This window comes from Chiloscyllium plagiosum, chromosome 7, assembly GCF_004010195.1.
Source record: "Chiloscyllium plagiosum isolate BGI_BamShark_2017 chromosome 7, ASM401019v2, whole genome shotgun sequence".
In the NCBI taxonomy this organism is placed as follows: domain Eukaryota; kingdom Metazoa; phylum Chordata; class Chondrichthyes; order Orectolobiformes; family Hemiscylliidae; genus Chiloscyllium; species Chiloscyllium plagiosum.
In genome coordinates, this window is record NC_057716.1 from 102,553,269 (window position 1) to 102,570,374 (window position 17,106).

Sequence of the window (17,106 nt, forward strand, 5' to 3'; positions counted from 1 at the left end):
TCGTCAGCGCGAATTGGCTATAATGCAATTGACGAATTGTGGATGTTGCTTTGATAGCACAAACTTTCTACTGAATGATATAGTGATTTTTTCTTAGCAATTTTCTATAGCAGTTTCCCATCGTGCGATTTTCTATAGCATGATGTCACATTGTAGCAGAACCACCTGTGTCTGTTGGGAAGAGGGAAGCTCAGTGCAAACAATGAGAGCGTGGTGATGCATCAGTTAATTTTATCAACTGTTTTAATGAGAGTTCTTCCCTTCCCTTCATCTCTTTTATGTGCTGTCTAGATTACCACTGGTCCAAGCACCATCCTTCGAATATTTGATCCCTGCCATAACTCTCGTCTCATCACCCGCAGAGACCAATAGCAGCCATCATAACGGTATGGTGTTTCTCTCCTGTAACTCTTCATGTAAATCATACCTTTCAACAAGGGATCTTTTCATAATCAGTAATGTTGGGATTGCCAGTTTGATTGGATGTATTTTCAGGACAGTTGGTCACGGGACTGGAGGCCTGTGACCAGTGGTGTGCCTCAAGAATCGGTGCTGGATTTATATAAATGATTTGGATGTGAACATAGTTAGTAAGTTTGCAGATGACACCAAAATTGGAGGCACTGCATTTTGGAAAGGCAAATCAGGACTTATACACTTATTGGTAAGGTCCTGGGGAGTGTTGCCAAACAAAGAAACCTTCACATGCAGGTTCACAGTTCCTTAAAAGTAGAGTCGCAGGCAGATAGGATAGTGAAGAAGACCTTTGGTATGCTTTCCTTTATTGGTCAGACCATTGAGTATAGGAGTTGGGAGGTCATTTTGTGGCTGTACAGGACATTGGTTAGGCTACTTTTGGAATAATCCATGCAATTCTGGTCTCCCTGCTGTAGAAAGGATGTTGTGAAAGGGTTCAGAAAAGATTTACCAAGATATTGCCAGGTTGGAGGATTTGAGCTACAGGGAGAGGCTGAAAAGGATGTATGGAACAAGCTGCCAGAGGAAGTGATGGAAGCAGATAGCAATTACAACATTTAAAGGCATCTGGATGGGTTTATGAATAGGAAGGGTTTAGAAGGATATGGGCCAAATGCTGACAAATGGGACTGGGTCAGATTGGGATATCTGGTCAGCACAGAGGAGTTGTATCGAAGGGTTAGTTTCCGTGCTGTGTGACTCTGTTTGACCTCTGACCTCCAATTACCTGTCCACTCCCTGTAACCCCTCCTCCCTTGGTCACCTGACATGTCCATCCTCATGGCATTCCACCTTCCTGTGGCCAAGTGGATAGCGACAGACTTGCTGTTGACCAATTCGATATTCCGGATACCTTTGTTCAATTCTAATCTACAGTGCCTCTGTAACTCTGTAACTATGGGCGGCACGGTGGCATAGTGGTTAGCACTGCTGCCTCACAGCGCCTGAGCCCGGTTTCAATTCCTGCCTCAGGCGACTGACTGTGTGGAGTTTGCACATTCTCCCCATGTCTGCGTGGGTTTCCTCCGGGTGCTCCGGTTTCCTCCCACAGTCCGAAGATGTGCAGGTCAGGTGAATTAGCCATGCTAAATTGCCCGTAGTGTTAGGTAAGGGGTAAATGTAGGGGCATGGGTAGGTTGCGCTTCGGCAAGTCGGTGTGGACTTGTTGGGCCGAAGGGCCTGTTTCCACGCTGTAATCTAATCTAAATCTAATCTAATAAAGCAGAGACAGCAAATGAATAAAATTCAAGCTATTTAAAAGCCTGCAATTCTTTTCTTGTTGCATTGCTAGTAACAATGCTGTGTTGATTAACTGGTAATTCCTGATGATTCTGGAATACCGCTGGGGTCTTAATAATGCCATGTTGCGATGTCATGTGCATGCACCTTTAAGGGGACATAGCTCAACTTACTGTCAATCATTATCACCGAAGACAGGATATGGTATACCAGCTACATAGCTTGTTGTTAGTCTAGAAGCAGGAGTGGAGCTAAGACCATAGGAAATTGAACAGAAGTTGGCCATTCAGCCCTTTGAGCCTGTTCTGCCATTCAATAGGATCATGGCTGATCCAACGTTCCAACTAGATTATTATACTTAGACTTCAGTTCATTTGGTCATAATTTTATCTTCAAATAAAGAACCCAACTTATTATTTAACCAATCAACTTATTGTTTAACCAATCATTGGTACTTTTGCATCAAAGAGAAGATGACAACAGCACCCCATATGGGAGGATAAAGATTCAGCCCATCAGTTCTGTTTTACCATTCACCTGGATTCATAGGACTGCTACAGTGTGGAAACAGAACACTCAGCCCATGGAGTCCACACTGACTATCCAAAAAGCATCTTTCCAAGACCTAACCCCTACCCTATAACCCTGCATTTCCCCATGGGTAATTCCCCTTAGCCTACATATTCCTGCACACTATGAGCCATTTACCATGGCCAATCAACCCAAACCTGCACATCTTTGGACAATGGAAGGAAACTGGAGCACCCAGAGAAAACCCACACAGACTCAGTGAGAATGTGCTAACTCCACACAGGCAGTTACCTGAGGATGGAATTGAACCTGGGTCCCTGGCGCTGTGAGGCAGCACTGATGGTATCTTAACCCTATGTACTTGCCTTAGTACAGATACACATGCCAATATAAAAAATCCACTAATCTCAAAAATTTCAATTGATCCCTTTCCCAGCCTCAACAGTGTTTAGGGTGAGAGATTTCCAAATCTCCACACACTTTGTGTGAAAAACTGCTGACAGACATCACTCCTGAAAGCTCTCCGCCTCCATGTTCTGGACTCCCGCACCAGAGAGAGGTGTTTCTCTCTGTCAATTTACTTCTACTCAAAATCTATTTGGTCTCAATTCTCCAAACTCCTATCATTATCTTTAACACCTACATTTCAAACACTCCTTCGCCTCTGGACCCAAGGGAATTTCAGCCTAGCCTCGGCAACATGCCTCTTTATTGAACCCTTTCAGTTCCAGTGTTGGGAAGATAGGTTTTAGGGCCAATCAAGGATAGCAGTGGGAAGTTGTGCGTGGAGTCCGATGTGCTAAATGAATATCTTTTGTCAATATTCACACTGGAAAAAGACAATGTTGTCGGAGAGAATACTCAGACGCAGGCTACTAGACTAGATGGGATTGAGTTTCACAAGGATAGGATTTATCTGAGTATTCTCTGGGAAGCCAGAGAGGAGATTGCAGAGCCTTTGACTTTGATCTTTATGTCGTCATTTACTACAGGAATAGTGCCAGAAGAGTGAAGGACGGCAAATGTTGTCTCCTTGTTCAAGAAGGGGAGTAGAGACAACCCTAGTAATTTTAGATTAGTGAGCCTTACTTTGGTTGTGAGTAAAGTGTTGGTAAAGCTTATAAGAGACAGGATTTATAATCATCTAGAGAAGAATAAGTTGATTAGGGATAGTCAACACAGTTTTATGAAGGGTAGGCCATGCCTCACAAACCTTATTGAGTTTTTCGAGATAGTAACCAAACAGGTGGTTGGGGGTAAAGTGGTTGGTGTGGTGTATGTGGATTTCAGTAAGGCATTTCAGAAGGTTCCCCATGGTAGGCTATTGCACAAAGTTCAGAGGCATGGGATTGAGGGTGCAGTTTGATCAGAAATTGGCTAGTTTAAAGAAGGCAGAAGGCGGTGGTTGATGGGAAATGGTCATCCTGGAGTTCAGTTACCAGTGGTATACTGCAAGGATCTGTTTTGGGGCCACTGCTGTTTGTCATTTTTATAAATGAGCTAATTGTGGGTGTAGAAGGATGTGTTAGTAAATTTGCGGATGACACTAAGGTCAGTGGATTTGTTGATAGTGCTGAAGGATGTTGCAGGTTACAGAGGGACATAGATAAGCTGCAGAGCTGGGCTGAGGTGGCAAACGGAGTTTCATGCGGAAAAGTGTGAGATGATTCACTTTGGAAGGAACAACAGGAATAAAGAGAATTGGGCTAATGGTAAGAGTCTTGGTCATGTAGATGAGCAGAGACATCTCGGTGTCCATTTACATAGATCCCTGAAAGTTGCCACCCAGGTTGATAAGGTTGTTCAGATGCCATATGGTGTGTTAGCTTTTACTGATGGAAGGATTATGTTTCAGAGCCATGAAGTCATGCTGCAGCTGTTCAAAACTCTGGTGCGACCGCACTTGGAGTATTACATACAGTTCTGGTCACCGCATTATAGGAAGGATGTGGAAGCTTTGGAAAGGGTGCAAAGGAGATTTATCAGGATATTACCTGGTATGGAGGGAAGGTCTCATGAGGAAAGGCTGATTTCATTAAAGGGAAGACTTAGATTAGATTCCCTACAGTGTGGAAACAGGCCCTTTGGCCCAACCAGTCCACACTGACCCTCCAAAGAATAACCGACCCAGACCCATTTCTCTCTGACTAATGCACCTAACAGTATGGAAATTTAGCATGGTCAACTCACCTAACCTGCACATCTTTGGATTGTGGGAAGACACCAGTGCACCTGGAGGAAACCCATACAGACACAGGGAGAATGTGCAAACTCCACACCGACAGTCATCCGAGGCTGGAATCAAACCTGGGACCCTGGGGCTGTGAGGCAGCAGTGCTAACCACTGAGCCACTGTGCCACTCACTTAATTGTGACATATAAGGTAATCAGAGGATTAGATAGGGTGGACAGGGAGAGCCTTTTTCCTCAAATGGTGATGGCTAGCATGAGGGGACATCACTTTAAATTGAGGGGTGATAGATATAGGACAGATGTCAGAGGTAGTTTCGTTACTCAGAGAGTATTAGGGGCATGAAAGGCACTGCCTACAACAATAGTAGACTTGCCAACTTTAAGGGCATTTAAATGGTCATTGGATAAACATACGGATGAAATTGGAATAGTGTAGGTTAGATGGGCTTCAGATTGCTTCCACAGGTCGGCACCACATCGAGGGCTGAAGGGCCTGTACTGTGCTGTAATATTCTATGTTCTATGTTACTTGCTGTCTATGACTTTCCTACATGTTGAAACACCATAGAGCATAGACATGACAGAAAGAGAGAGAATGTTACAGCAAAGTCTCACTTTTTCAACCTTCTAACAAAGATCCCCACAAAACCTAATGAGAAGGGGGACCCTGACTTTCGGGAACTCTCACTGATCTCCCAATTGTAGATCAGTGTGCATCTGTCAGGTCAAAATCCTGTACCTTGCTTCCTAACAGCAAAGATACCTACAGCCTAAAGACTACAGCAGTTCAAGAAGGCAGCTCACCCCATCCTTCTCTGGGGCATCAGGGAATTGGCACAACACTCAAGAAGCTTGATACCATCCAGAACAAAGCACCCCAGTAGATTGATAGCACATCCACAAACATCCACTCCCTCTACCACCAACGCACAGTTGCGGCAGTGTGTACTAACTACAAGATGCACTGCAGAAACTTGCCAAATATCCAAATAGACAGCACCTTCCAAACTCATGACCACTTTCATCAAGAAGGACATGGGCAGTGGATACCTAGGAACACCATCAAGTTCCCCTCCAAGCAACGCACCATCCCAACTTGGAAATATATCGTCATTCCATCAGTGTCACTGGGTCAAAATCCTGGAATCCCCTCCCTAAGAGCAACCTACAGCACATGGACTGCACCAGTTCATGAAGGCAGCTCATCCCCATCTTCTCAAGGGGCAACTGAAGATGGGCAATAAATACTGGCCATAATCCATGAGCGAATATAAAACGCTGGCAGGTGCCATGACTAAATGAAATACGTTTGTGCACAATATGAGACCTAAGGGACTTGGGTAGAGTCAGTTGTATTCAGAATATGTATCAGCTTGACATATCATTCACTGACTCCGAGTTCTGGTACATTCTAAAAGCAGCTCATTTGTTCTACCAGCACAGGGGCCCTCAGATCACTAAAATATCGCCTGACTAACTGAAGAAAGTGTCATTCTGGAAATGGAAAAGTTATCAGGCAATTTCTTAAAGTTCTCTGCTTTGTCTCTGAAAGAGGTTCGTGCAAGGTTTTGGTCTTCAAGATCGTTCAGCAGTCTGCCCTGTTCTTGACAGGCTGGTTTACTCTTAATTAAAATGCGGCTGAACTGCTTTTTGCACAGTTTTCTCACATTAATCTCTGTCCTCCCTGCTTCCTCTGTCTTCCATTTGGTGCCTGTTGTATCACGCGGGCCCCATTTGTCTCCCTGCCTTGGTTCCAGTCAGCTTGGATCATGGCCAAAGGGGCAGGAGCCTGAACACTAGCCTGAGTCAGAGCTCCTCTTGTTGGCTGTTCACTGCATCGGGAACTGAACCTCACACACCAGAAAGGAGCCACCTCCCATCCCTGGTCTCCGCTTCATGGGTAATCTCAGTTGAGTCAGGGAAACACCTTGGGTCAAGGACAATAGGCTCCAGGAGAGGAATACATGGGTGAGGCACAGAGCGGAGGGGAGTGCGGTTGATAAGTAGCGATTCTATCCCTCAGCACCATCGCCCTACTCGAAATGCAGACAAGACTAAATTAAACGCCTAGGCAATGCCTGCCACAGGTTACACTCGAAATAAAGCCACGTAGACGAAGAACAGAAGCAAATTTCAGAATCTTAAGGAGTAAAAGGGGTAAAACTAACTGTTCTGGAAAAGTTCCTTCATTCCGTCTTGACCGCCCCCCCACCCTTACAATGTGTGAGCTATAACTCAGAATTGACACTAGGTTAGGAGGTTGCTCTTCAGAACACATGGTTGTGGAGATCGGAAGTCAGTCATCACAGCTCCAGCACATCTCTGCAGGAGTTCCTCAGGGTAGTGTCCTAGGTTCAACCATCTTCAGCTGCTTCATCGATGGCCTTCCTTCCATCAGAAGATCAGAAGTGGGGATGTTCACTGGGCTGCTAGATTGGCATGTAACATTTGCCTCCCACAGTATCAGGCATTGATCCACCTCCAGTAAGAGGGAACCTAACCATCTCCTCCTGACACTTCAATGATATTGCCCTCACTGAATCCTCCACTATCAACATGATGAGGGTTACCATTGATCAGAAACTGAACTGGCCTAGCCATATAAATACAACAGCAGGTCAGCGGTTAGGAATCCTCCTGTGAGTAACTCACCTCCTGGCTCCCCAAAGCCAGTCGACCATCTACAAGCCACAAGTCAGGAATATTCCCCACTTGCCTGGATGGGTGCAGCCCCAACAACACTCAAGAAGTTTGGCACCATCCAAACAAAGCAGCCGGCTTCATTGGCAACCCATCAATTACTTTTAAGTTTCACCATCAATCTTATTTTGTCTATGCTAAGTCTCGGCCCTGCCCAATTCTCAATAGTAGAGAACAGACATTGAAACGGAAGTGGCACTTGTCCAAGGTAAGAAGGTAATTTACTGTCTGATAGCAAAAGGTACAGACTTCGTTATCAGTGAAGCATAACTACTAAGGACTCTAACATTATGTACAGAACGCATCTGTTCCCTTTGCATATTCATGTGGCCCTCAAAAGCTGTGTGACATGGTCAGGGTGGGTGGAACTCAGTAGTAGGTGAAACACACACTAACTGCTTGTGAACCATTACCTTATAAATGCATAACCATTTACCTTAGAAATTGCTTGCAGTGCTACAACAGTGATGACAATTCACATGCCTTTTGCTGGCTGGATTGGGCCATCTTGAGAAGGAGGAAGGTGTTAGAGAAATGCAAAACTCCTTCCATCTTTCTGTCGTTTGACCAATACAGGTTCGGATGTGGCCTTACTCTGTGAAGGAGCTCAGTGCCCAGAGACAGACCTCACACTGAGGAAGTGGAAAAGCACCTTGTGTGAAGTAAGATGTTTTCAAAATTGGCACATTGTAAGGTCTGGGGTCAGTCAAGGGGTACCACCTATCCTTCAACCTGCATGCTTCAGATGGAAGCTGCCCAGTGAGCATGCTCCATCAGGGTTGAATGGGATCCTCGGCTGAGGGTAATCTTAATGAAGTACTGGTTTGACTTTATTTGTCGTATGGCGCCTCCTCCTGGGCACTTTTGAAAGGATACAAAGGGATTGGAGAGGGTGCAGAGAAGATTCAGAAGGCTGGTCCCAGGGCTAAAGAGGGTGTGGAATCAGGAGCAGGCCATTAGCCCTTTAAAGAGGAGAAAGGGAGGACGGCAGATGCTGGAGATCAGAGTCGAAGGGTGTGGTGCTGGAACAGCACAGCAGGTCAGGCAGCATCCGAGGAGCAGGAGAATTGATGGTTCAGGCCTAAGACCTTCATCACACATTCTTGATGAAGGGCTTAGGCCTGAAACGTCAACTCGCCTGCTCCTCGGATTCTGCCTGACCTGCTGTGTTTTGCCAATGCCACACTTTTCAACATTAGGCTCTTTGAACCTCTTTCACAGTTCAGTAAGGTCATGGTTGATCTGGTATGGTCTCATCTCCACTTTCCCGTTTGTCCCCACGACCCTGTATTCTCTTATAAGATCATAAGATACAGGAACAGAATTAGGCCACTTGGCCCATCAAGTCTGTGTCACTATTTGATCATGGCTGATATTTTTTAACTCCATTCTTCTGCTTTCTCCCCATTACTTTTAATCTGCTTACTAATCAAGAATCTTTCTATCTCTGTCTTACATATACTCAGTGACGTGACCTCCACAGCCCTCTGTGGCCATGAGTTCCCACAGATTCACCACCCTCTGGCTGAAGAAATTCCTCCTTACCTCAGTTCTAAAGGTTACCCCTTCGCTCTGAGGTTGTGCCCTCAGGTCCTGGTCTCTCCTATTAGCGGAAACATCTTCTCCACATCCACTCTATCCAGGCCTCTCAGTATTCTGTAAGTTTCAAACGGACCCCGCCTCATCCTTCTGAACTCCATCGAGTAGAGACCCAGAGTTCTCAACCGCATCCAATGCCAGTACATCCTTAGGTACAAGGTCCAACACTGATCACAATATTCCAAATGTGGTCTGACCAGACCCTTATGCAGCCTCAGCAGTACATCTCCGCTTTTATAGAGTCACACAGACAGAAACAGACCCTTTAGTACATGCTGACCATAATCCCAAACTAGTCTAGTCCCACCTGTCTGCATTTGGCCCATATCCTTCCAAACCTTTCCTATTCTGAACTTAACCAAATGTCTTTTAAATGTAGTATCCGGACCCACATCCACCACTTCCTCTGGAAGTTCATTCCACATCTGAATCACTCTCTGCGTAAACAAGTTCAAGTTTAAGAATAGCTTATTCCCTGCTTGTATTAGATTTCTGAATGAACCTCTCAAATTTCAAATCTAATGTCGATCTTGTTGTTTGCGCACCTTCTCTGCAGCCGTAACTTTATATTCCTCATTTTGCTCAATCACCTGATGATCGTTGGATGGCATGATTTGCCTGTACTGCACACAAAACACAACTTTTCACTGTACTTAGGTACATGTGACAATAATAAATCAAATCAAATCAAAAGTTGCCCTACGTGTTCTTTTTAAAGCTTTCTCCTCTCACCTTAAAAATATGCCCCCTAGCCTTGAACCCCCACACCGTGGGGAAAAGACCTTTGCTATTCACCTTATCCATGCCCTTCGTGATGTCATGATTTGGAGATGCCGGTGTTGGACTGGGGTGTACAAAGTTAAAAATCACACAACACCAGGTTATATTAAACCTGGTGTTTTTTAACTTCATGATTTCATACACCTCAATAAAGTCACCCCTCAATTTCCTATGGTCCAGTGAAAAAAGTCGCAGCCTTTCCAGCCTATTTTTATAACTCAAACCCTCCATTCCCAGTAACATCCTGGTAAATCTTTTCTGAACCCTCTCCAATTTAATAATAAACTTCCTATAACAAGGTGACCAGAATTGCACATAATACTCCAGAAGAGGCCTCACCAACATCCTGTACAACCTCAACATGACATCCCAACTCCTGCACTCAATAGTCTGAGCAATGAAGGCAAGCAAGCTAAATACCTTCTTAACCACCCTATCTGTGATGCAAATTTCAAAGAATTATGTACCTGAACTCCTAGGTCTCTCTGTTCGACAACACTCCCCAGGGCCTGACCATTAATTGTATAGGTGCTGCTGTTGTTTGTTTTACTAAACTGCAAAATACCTTGCATTTATCCAAATTCAACTCCAACTGCCACTCCTCAGTCATCGACCTAATTGATTAAGATCTATTCTATCCCTTTTGAAATGAATGTTATCATTGCATTTGCCTTCCTAACTGCCACCTGAATCTACATGTTAATCTGAACTAGATCCTCAACTGTGACTCCTGAGTCTCTTTGTACTCAGATTTCTGAAGACTCTCCCTGTTTAGAAAATAGTCAATGCCTCTATTCTTCCTATCAAAGGGCATAACCTCACACTTTCCCACCTTATATTCCATCTGCCACTTCTTTGTCCACTCTCTTAGCCTGCCCGAGTCTTTCTGCAGCCTTCCTGCTTGCTCAACACTACCTGTCCCTCCACCTATCTTTGTGTCATCTTAGCAAACTTAGCAACAATATCCTCAGTCCCTTTGTCCAGATCATTAATGAATCACGTGAATAGTTGTGGTCCCAACACTGACCCCTGTAGAGCTCCACCAGTCACTGGCTGCCATCCAGAAAAAGACCCCTTTATCCCCACTCTTTGCCTTCTGCCTGTCAGATAATCCTCTGTTCATGCCAGTACCTTGCCCCATAACACCATGGGCTCATCTTATTTAGCAGTTTCCTGTGCGGCATCTTGTCAAAGGCCTTCTGGAAATCCAAATAGATCACGTCCACTGGCTCTCCTTTGTCTAACTCACTCAAAGGATTCTAACAGATATGTCAGGTGTGACCTCCCCTTGACAAAGCCATGTTGACTGAGCCCTACATTACAAAGCATTTCCAAGTACTCCGCAATCTCCTCCTTAATAATGGACTTTAAAATCTTACAATGACTGAGGATACTCTAACTGGCCACTAGTTTCCTTTCTTCTGCCTCCTTCCCTTCTGAAACAGGGATGTTACATCAGCTATTTTCCAGTCCTCTGGGATCCTCCCTGACTCCAATGATTCCTGAAAGATCCCCACTAACACCTCCACAATCTCCTCAGCTATCTCTTTCTGAACTCTGGGGTGTGGTCCATCCAGTCCGGGTGATTTATCTAACTTCAGGCCATTCAGCTTTACCAGTACCTTCTCCTTAGTGGTAGCCCCTACACTCACCTCTGCCCCCAATTCTGTTGAAGTTCTGGTTTGCTGCCTTCCACTGTGAAAGTTGATGCAAAGTATCTATTCAGTACCTGCCTTATTTCTTTATTCCCCATTACTATTTCTCCAGACTTAGTTTCCACTGGCCCATTGTCCATTGTTTCCTCTTTCTTACCTTTTATAGATCTAAAAAAAGTCTCTGGCAATCTTCTCTTCTATTACTAGCTAGTTTACTTCATATTTCATCTTCTCCCCCTCTTATTGCTTTTACATCCTCTGCTGGTTTTTAAAGACTTCCCAATCCTCTGGCTTCCCACAAATCTTCACCACATTGTATGCTTTTATTTTGCTTTCTGCTGTCCCTGGCTTCCCTTGCCAGCCACGGTTCCCTCATCCTCCCCTTAGTATGTTTCTTCTTCCTTGGGATGAATTTCTGCAGTGCTTTCCGGGTTACCCTCAGAAACTCCTGCCATTACTGCTCCACCATCTTCCCTGCTAGGCTCCCCTTCCAATCAGCCCTCACCAGCTCCTCCCTTATGTCTTTGTTGTTACCTTTACTCAATTGTAATACCGTTACATCTGATTCAATCTACTCCCTCTCAAACTGCAGGGTGTATTTGATCATATTATGGTCAATGCCCCTAGGGGTTCCTTCACCTTCAGCTCCCTAATCAAGCTCCCAAATCCAGAATTGCCTGTTTCCTACTGGACTCTACCACAAGCCGTTCCAACAAACCATCTTGGAGACATTCCACAAATACCTTTTCTTGGGATCCGCTACCAACCTGATTTTCCCAGTTTACTTGCACGTTGAAGTCTCCCATGTTTATTGTAAGAGTGCCTTGCTTACATTCCTTTCCTATCTCCTGACATACTTTCTGCCGCGCATCCTGACTACTGCTAGCAGGCCACTAGTTGCAGGGATAGGGTAGGGAAGTGGGTCTGGGTGGGTGACTCTTTGGAGTGCAATGGGCTGAATGGCCTGCTTCCACACTGTAGGGATTCTATGACTAGTAACACTTGTGAAGCAGATGGAGTTTCCCCCAACGGTTGACAATTGTTCCATCATTAGACTCCTATATCGAAATTTCTTTTAAAACATTTTAAAAATTGAATTCAAATCCCACCATTGTGGGATTCGATCCCAGGTCCCCAGAACATTACCTGCACCTCTGGATGAGTAGCCCAGTGACAATCCCACACGATTACACCCTTCCCTGGCTGGTGGGAAGAGACTAGGTGAGAGAGGGGGGAGCTAACAAATTTCTCTGTTTCACATGCTTCCAGGTACGTGGCGCCATCGTTGTTTCGGGAATTCTACAAGTGTTCCTGGGATTTTCGGGACTGCAGGGCCTGGTGTTCCGACATTGTGGTCCCATGGTGCTGGCTCCCATGCTGTCAATAATTGGCCTGTCCTGCTACAAAGAGGTGGCACATTTCAGCTCATTGCACTGGGGTGTGACTGCTCTGTGAGTACCACCCACTCAAATATATCAATGGATGTGACAAATATGAATTGCCTATCACACTGATTTATCGTTACAGACCAGACCCCCTCAAAATATTTCAAGAAAGTAGCCCAGACCCTCACTTTTCTCATTGTTTTAAGTGGGAGTAAAGTGGATATTCCAGAAGGGATGCAGCTGGCCCAACCACTCAGTTTTAAACAAATCAGAATTTATTTACACACCACCGAATGAAACACAAACCAAAGAGAGCAGAATATAGAATAACAATTATTTGAAAACCCGACTGACGCAATACTCCCCCCCCCATGACACGAAGCTGTTCCAACTTCCTGCAGCATCCCATAAACACACCCCTTGGCCAAAAGGTAAATTCAAACCCAGGTTCTGACCAGGAGAGAGACATTGCAGAGAGGATCAGCCAGGGATCATTGGCTGAAACATGGAAGCTCTTCTTTTCCCAGCAGCTTCTCGGGATCCCCAGCTCAAACTAAACCAAACGAGAAAATTCCCTGGGAGAAAGTGGGGACTGCAGATGCTGGAGATCAGAGTCGAGAGTGCGGGTGCTGGAAAAACACAGCAGGTCAGGCAACGTCCGAGGAGCAGGAGAATCGATGCTTCGGTCATAGGTCCTTCATCAGGAATGAGGTTTGTGTGCCGGGGTGGGGGGGGGGTGGTGCTGAGAGATAAATGGGAGGGTGTGGGGCTGGGGGCAAGGTAGCTGAGAGTGTGATGGGTATGTAATTCCCAGCTACCTTCACCCCAGCCACACCCCCATCCCGTTTATGTCTCAGCTCCCCCTGGCCCATAAACCACATTCCTGATAAAGATCTTATGCCCAAAACATTGATTTCCCTGCTCCTTGGATGCTGCCTGACCTGCTGTACATTTCTAGCACCACACTCTCGAATAAAATCCCTCAACTGGGAGAACTGGCCACTCCCCTTTCTTTGTACAATTGTTTTAGAAAAACCTAAAAGCCCTTTTTCCCTGATTACTGCTTTGGACAGTATCTGTTAGCCATTAGCAAAGTGGCCCAAACCCAGACAAATCAGAACCTCTGCTTTTTACAACCCCTTTTGATTAAAAACAAGGACAACATGACCTTGTTAAAGGAGCAACATCAGCATGTTGGGATGCAAGGTACAGATTTGACCCTGTTTGTCCTCCACATTAATTGCCTCCCACCTCCTGTTCATCTCATCCCATCAAACTACCCTTTCCTTGTTTAATGAGGGCATCACTGGCCAGGCCAGCATTTATTGTCCACCCCTAATTGCCCAGAGGGCAAATTAAGTGTCAGCCACATTGCTGTGGGTCTGGAGTCACATGCAGGCTAGATTTCTTTCCAGTTATAGGAAGGAAATTATTAGGCTAGAGAAGGTTCAGAAGAGATTTACCAGGATATTGCTTCGTTCAGAAGGTCTGAGTTATAAAGAAAGACTGGGACTTTTTCACTGGAGCGGAGGAGGTTGATAGAAGTTTATAAAATAATGGGGGGTATAGATGGAGTTAATGGTAGTTGTCTTTGCCCTAGGATGAGGCATTTCAGGACTAGGTGTATATGTTTAAGGTGAGAGGAAAGAGATTTTTTAAAAAACATGAGGGGCAATTTTTTTACACAGACAGTGTTTCGCGTTTGGGACCTGGGTTCAATTCCAACCTCAGGTGACTGTCTGTGTGGAGTTTGCACATTCTCCCCATGTCTGCGTGGGTTTCCTCCCACAATCCAATGATGTGCAGGTTAGGGCAAATTGGCCATGCTAAATTGCCCATAGTGTTCAGGGATGGATAGGTTCGGCAAAGGTAAATATAGGGTAGGGGAATGGGTCTGGATGGGTTACTCTTTGGAGGGTTGGTGTGGACTTGTTGGGCCGAAGGGGCTGTTTCTACACTATAAGGATTCTATTCACACTTTGTGATTAATGAATGGACGTGCCTTTGCATAGCACCTTTTACAGTCTGATGTTCTTCAAGACTAACAAACAGCTCTTGTTCAATGCCCAGTCACTGGCACCCTGCCGTCCTACCCAGCAGGCAATCTGCACACAGCAAAGTCTTGCAAAGCGCAACATTATGCGACCAGTTTGATATCAGGTGAGAGTTGGCTGAGCTGGGAATATTTGGCCAGAGTGCTTCTCGTGAGTTTTCTTGGCAATTGTCTTCCAAATGGAGCCCCCTCCGTGGCCCTTTGTTAGGCCTCCATTACCTCCAGGCACCCACCACTTTGATGTTCTCCTGTTCCCTTCCTGTTCTCCACAGTCAGTCCAGCTGTCACACGACCCCTCATTCCTGTTCCATACCAGGGCTAGATCACCCATCAGCCTTGTACCTGCTGGTCTTAGAGTGGCTCTTGATCCTCCTCCTGCTCTGGTTTAAATCCATCCAAGGACCTGATCCCTCTCTCTGTAAGCGACTCAAGTTCTTGAATCCTTCGACAGCTGTACAGCCCTCTTTGTCCATTCAGTTTTCCTCTCTTTGACTCTCATTGGCTGTGTTTTTCAGATCCACCTTTCCAAATCTCTCGTCACCAGCCTGCCTTTTTGAACACGTTTTATTTGTTATTTTTTATTTGTTCATGGGACATCAGTGTCACTGACAAGGCAAGCATTTATCACTGATCCCCACTCACCCTTGAACTGAGAGGATTGTGGAGACATTTTAACCAGCAGCTATGAGTCAACCACACTGCATAGGGTTGAGAGTAAGCCAGACCAGGTGAAAACGGCAGATTTCCTTCCTTAGAATAGAACCAGAGATTTTTTTTTAAAATAACAATGAATGATACTTTCTCGATGCTCCAATTAGCTTTCGATTCCACATTTTATTACATTTAAATGTCTCCCGATGGTGGAACTTGAACCTACACCCCTCCCAAACCATTTGATTGTTAAGCCCATTGGCATTATCATTATCTTTAGATTGGGCTTTTGTACCATTTCAGGGATGGGCAAAAAAATGCTGGGCCAGCCAGCAACAGCCACGTGTGAATAAAAAAGTCATTATTTGACTGTGCGACCAATATTTTTCTTCAGCTAACTTCTCGAGATCCTGTGCGAGCAGGAAAGGAGTGGGAATAGTTCAGAGCAAGATAAGCCAAACTGCTTGGGAAGAACATAACACGTCTCTAACTCAGCAGCAGCTTCAGTGGTACCAAGGCTGGGTGCAGGTCACATGACCTGCAATTTTCACCTGTCAGAAGAAGCGTTTTGCTGAGCAAACTACTCAATGCCTTTTGATGTTTAAATGCCAATCCTAGAGGCTCAGTTACCTTACAGTATACAGTGTACCATCGTGTGTCCGTGTAACGGGCAGGGTACCAGGAAGAAAAATCACAAAACGGAGAAGAAATAATTAATCAAGAATCTAATCAATCTATTGCACTCATAGAATCCCTACAGTGTGGAAACAGGCCGTTCAGCCCATCAATGCCACACAAACTCTCTGAAGAGTTACCCATTCCCCCCTACCCTATTACTCTACATTTACCCCAGACTAATGCACCTAACCTACACATCCCTGAACACTATGGGCAATTTAGCACGGCCAATCCACCCTAACCTACACATCCCTGAACACTATGGGCAATTTAGCACGGCTAGTACACCCTAACCTACACATCCCTGAACACTATGGGACAATTTAGCACGGCCAGTTCATCCTAACCTACACATCCCTGAATACTATGGGCAATTTAGCATGGCCAGTTCACCTAGTCTGCACAACTTAAACAGGATGACCCAGAGGGAATCCACGCAGACACGGGGAGAATGTTCAAACTCCACATAGACAGTCACCCGAGGCTGGGATTGAACCCAGGTTCCTGATGCTGTGAGGCAGTGGTGCTAACCACTGAGCCCCCATGCCACTCTTCATGCACAATCCCAAAGTGCCTACACCCAAAACATTATTTCCTCCAGATCTCTTGTGCTGCAGTGGTAATGTCTCTATTTTTGGAACAGGAGGGCTGGGTTCAAGTCTCACCTACTCCAATTGTGTGTAATGCCATCCCTGAGCAGGACACCCAGATGTAGCACAGTGGTAATGCTCCTAACCCTAAACTAGGTGATCCAAGGTTCAAATCGCCAGCTGTTCTAGAGGTTAGTAATAACATCTCCAAGTAGGTTGGATAGAAAATAGGTAAAAATGGCAAGTTTTTAAAAATGTTTATTAGTTGTTTCTTTTCAAATTTTTGAAAAGTGGGAAACAAAGCAACCATTTGGACATGGGAAAATGTTTGCTCCAATCCTGCTCAGGGTCAATGATCAATCCCCGCCCAACCTATTCCCCTCAAAAATACTTGGCATCAGCATTGATTAGAAACTGGACTGGGACAAGCCAAATAAACACTACCATAGGTAGAATTGCCCTGGCCAGTCATTAAAATATAAAGGTATTGAGTGTTATGTTCAGAGTCTTTGATTCTCTTTGTTTATCACTAATAAAACATACACAGTGACGACAAGAGCAGGTGAGAGGCTAGG

The 17,106-nt window shown here is 45.1% G+C and overlaps 1 protein-coding gene across 3 annotated transcripts in view; it reads left to right on the top strand.

Annotated features, from left to right (window-relative positions):
- Positions 1-17,106, top strand: part of slc23a3 (solute carrier family 23 member 3) — a 130,245-nt gene that overhangs the window by 17,052 nt on the left and 96,087 nt on the right. For all 3 annotated transcript variants that reach the window (XM_043694285.1, XM_043694282.1, XM_043694283.1), the window contains exons 3-5: positions 292-386; positions 7,717-7,802; positions 12,444-12,625. In XM_043694285.1, coding sequence (XP_043550220.1) covers positions 292-386; positions 7,717-7,802; positions 12,444-12,625 — 363 coding nt within the window. The remainder of the gene's footprint in view (positions 1-291; positions 387-7,716; positions 7,803-12,443; positions 12,626-17,106) is intronic.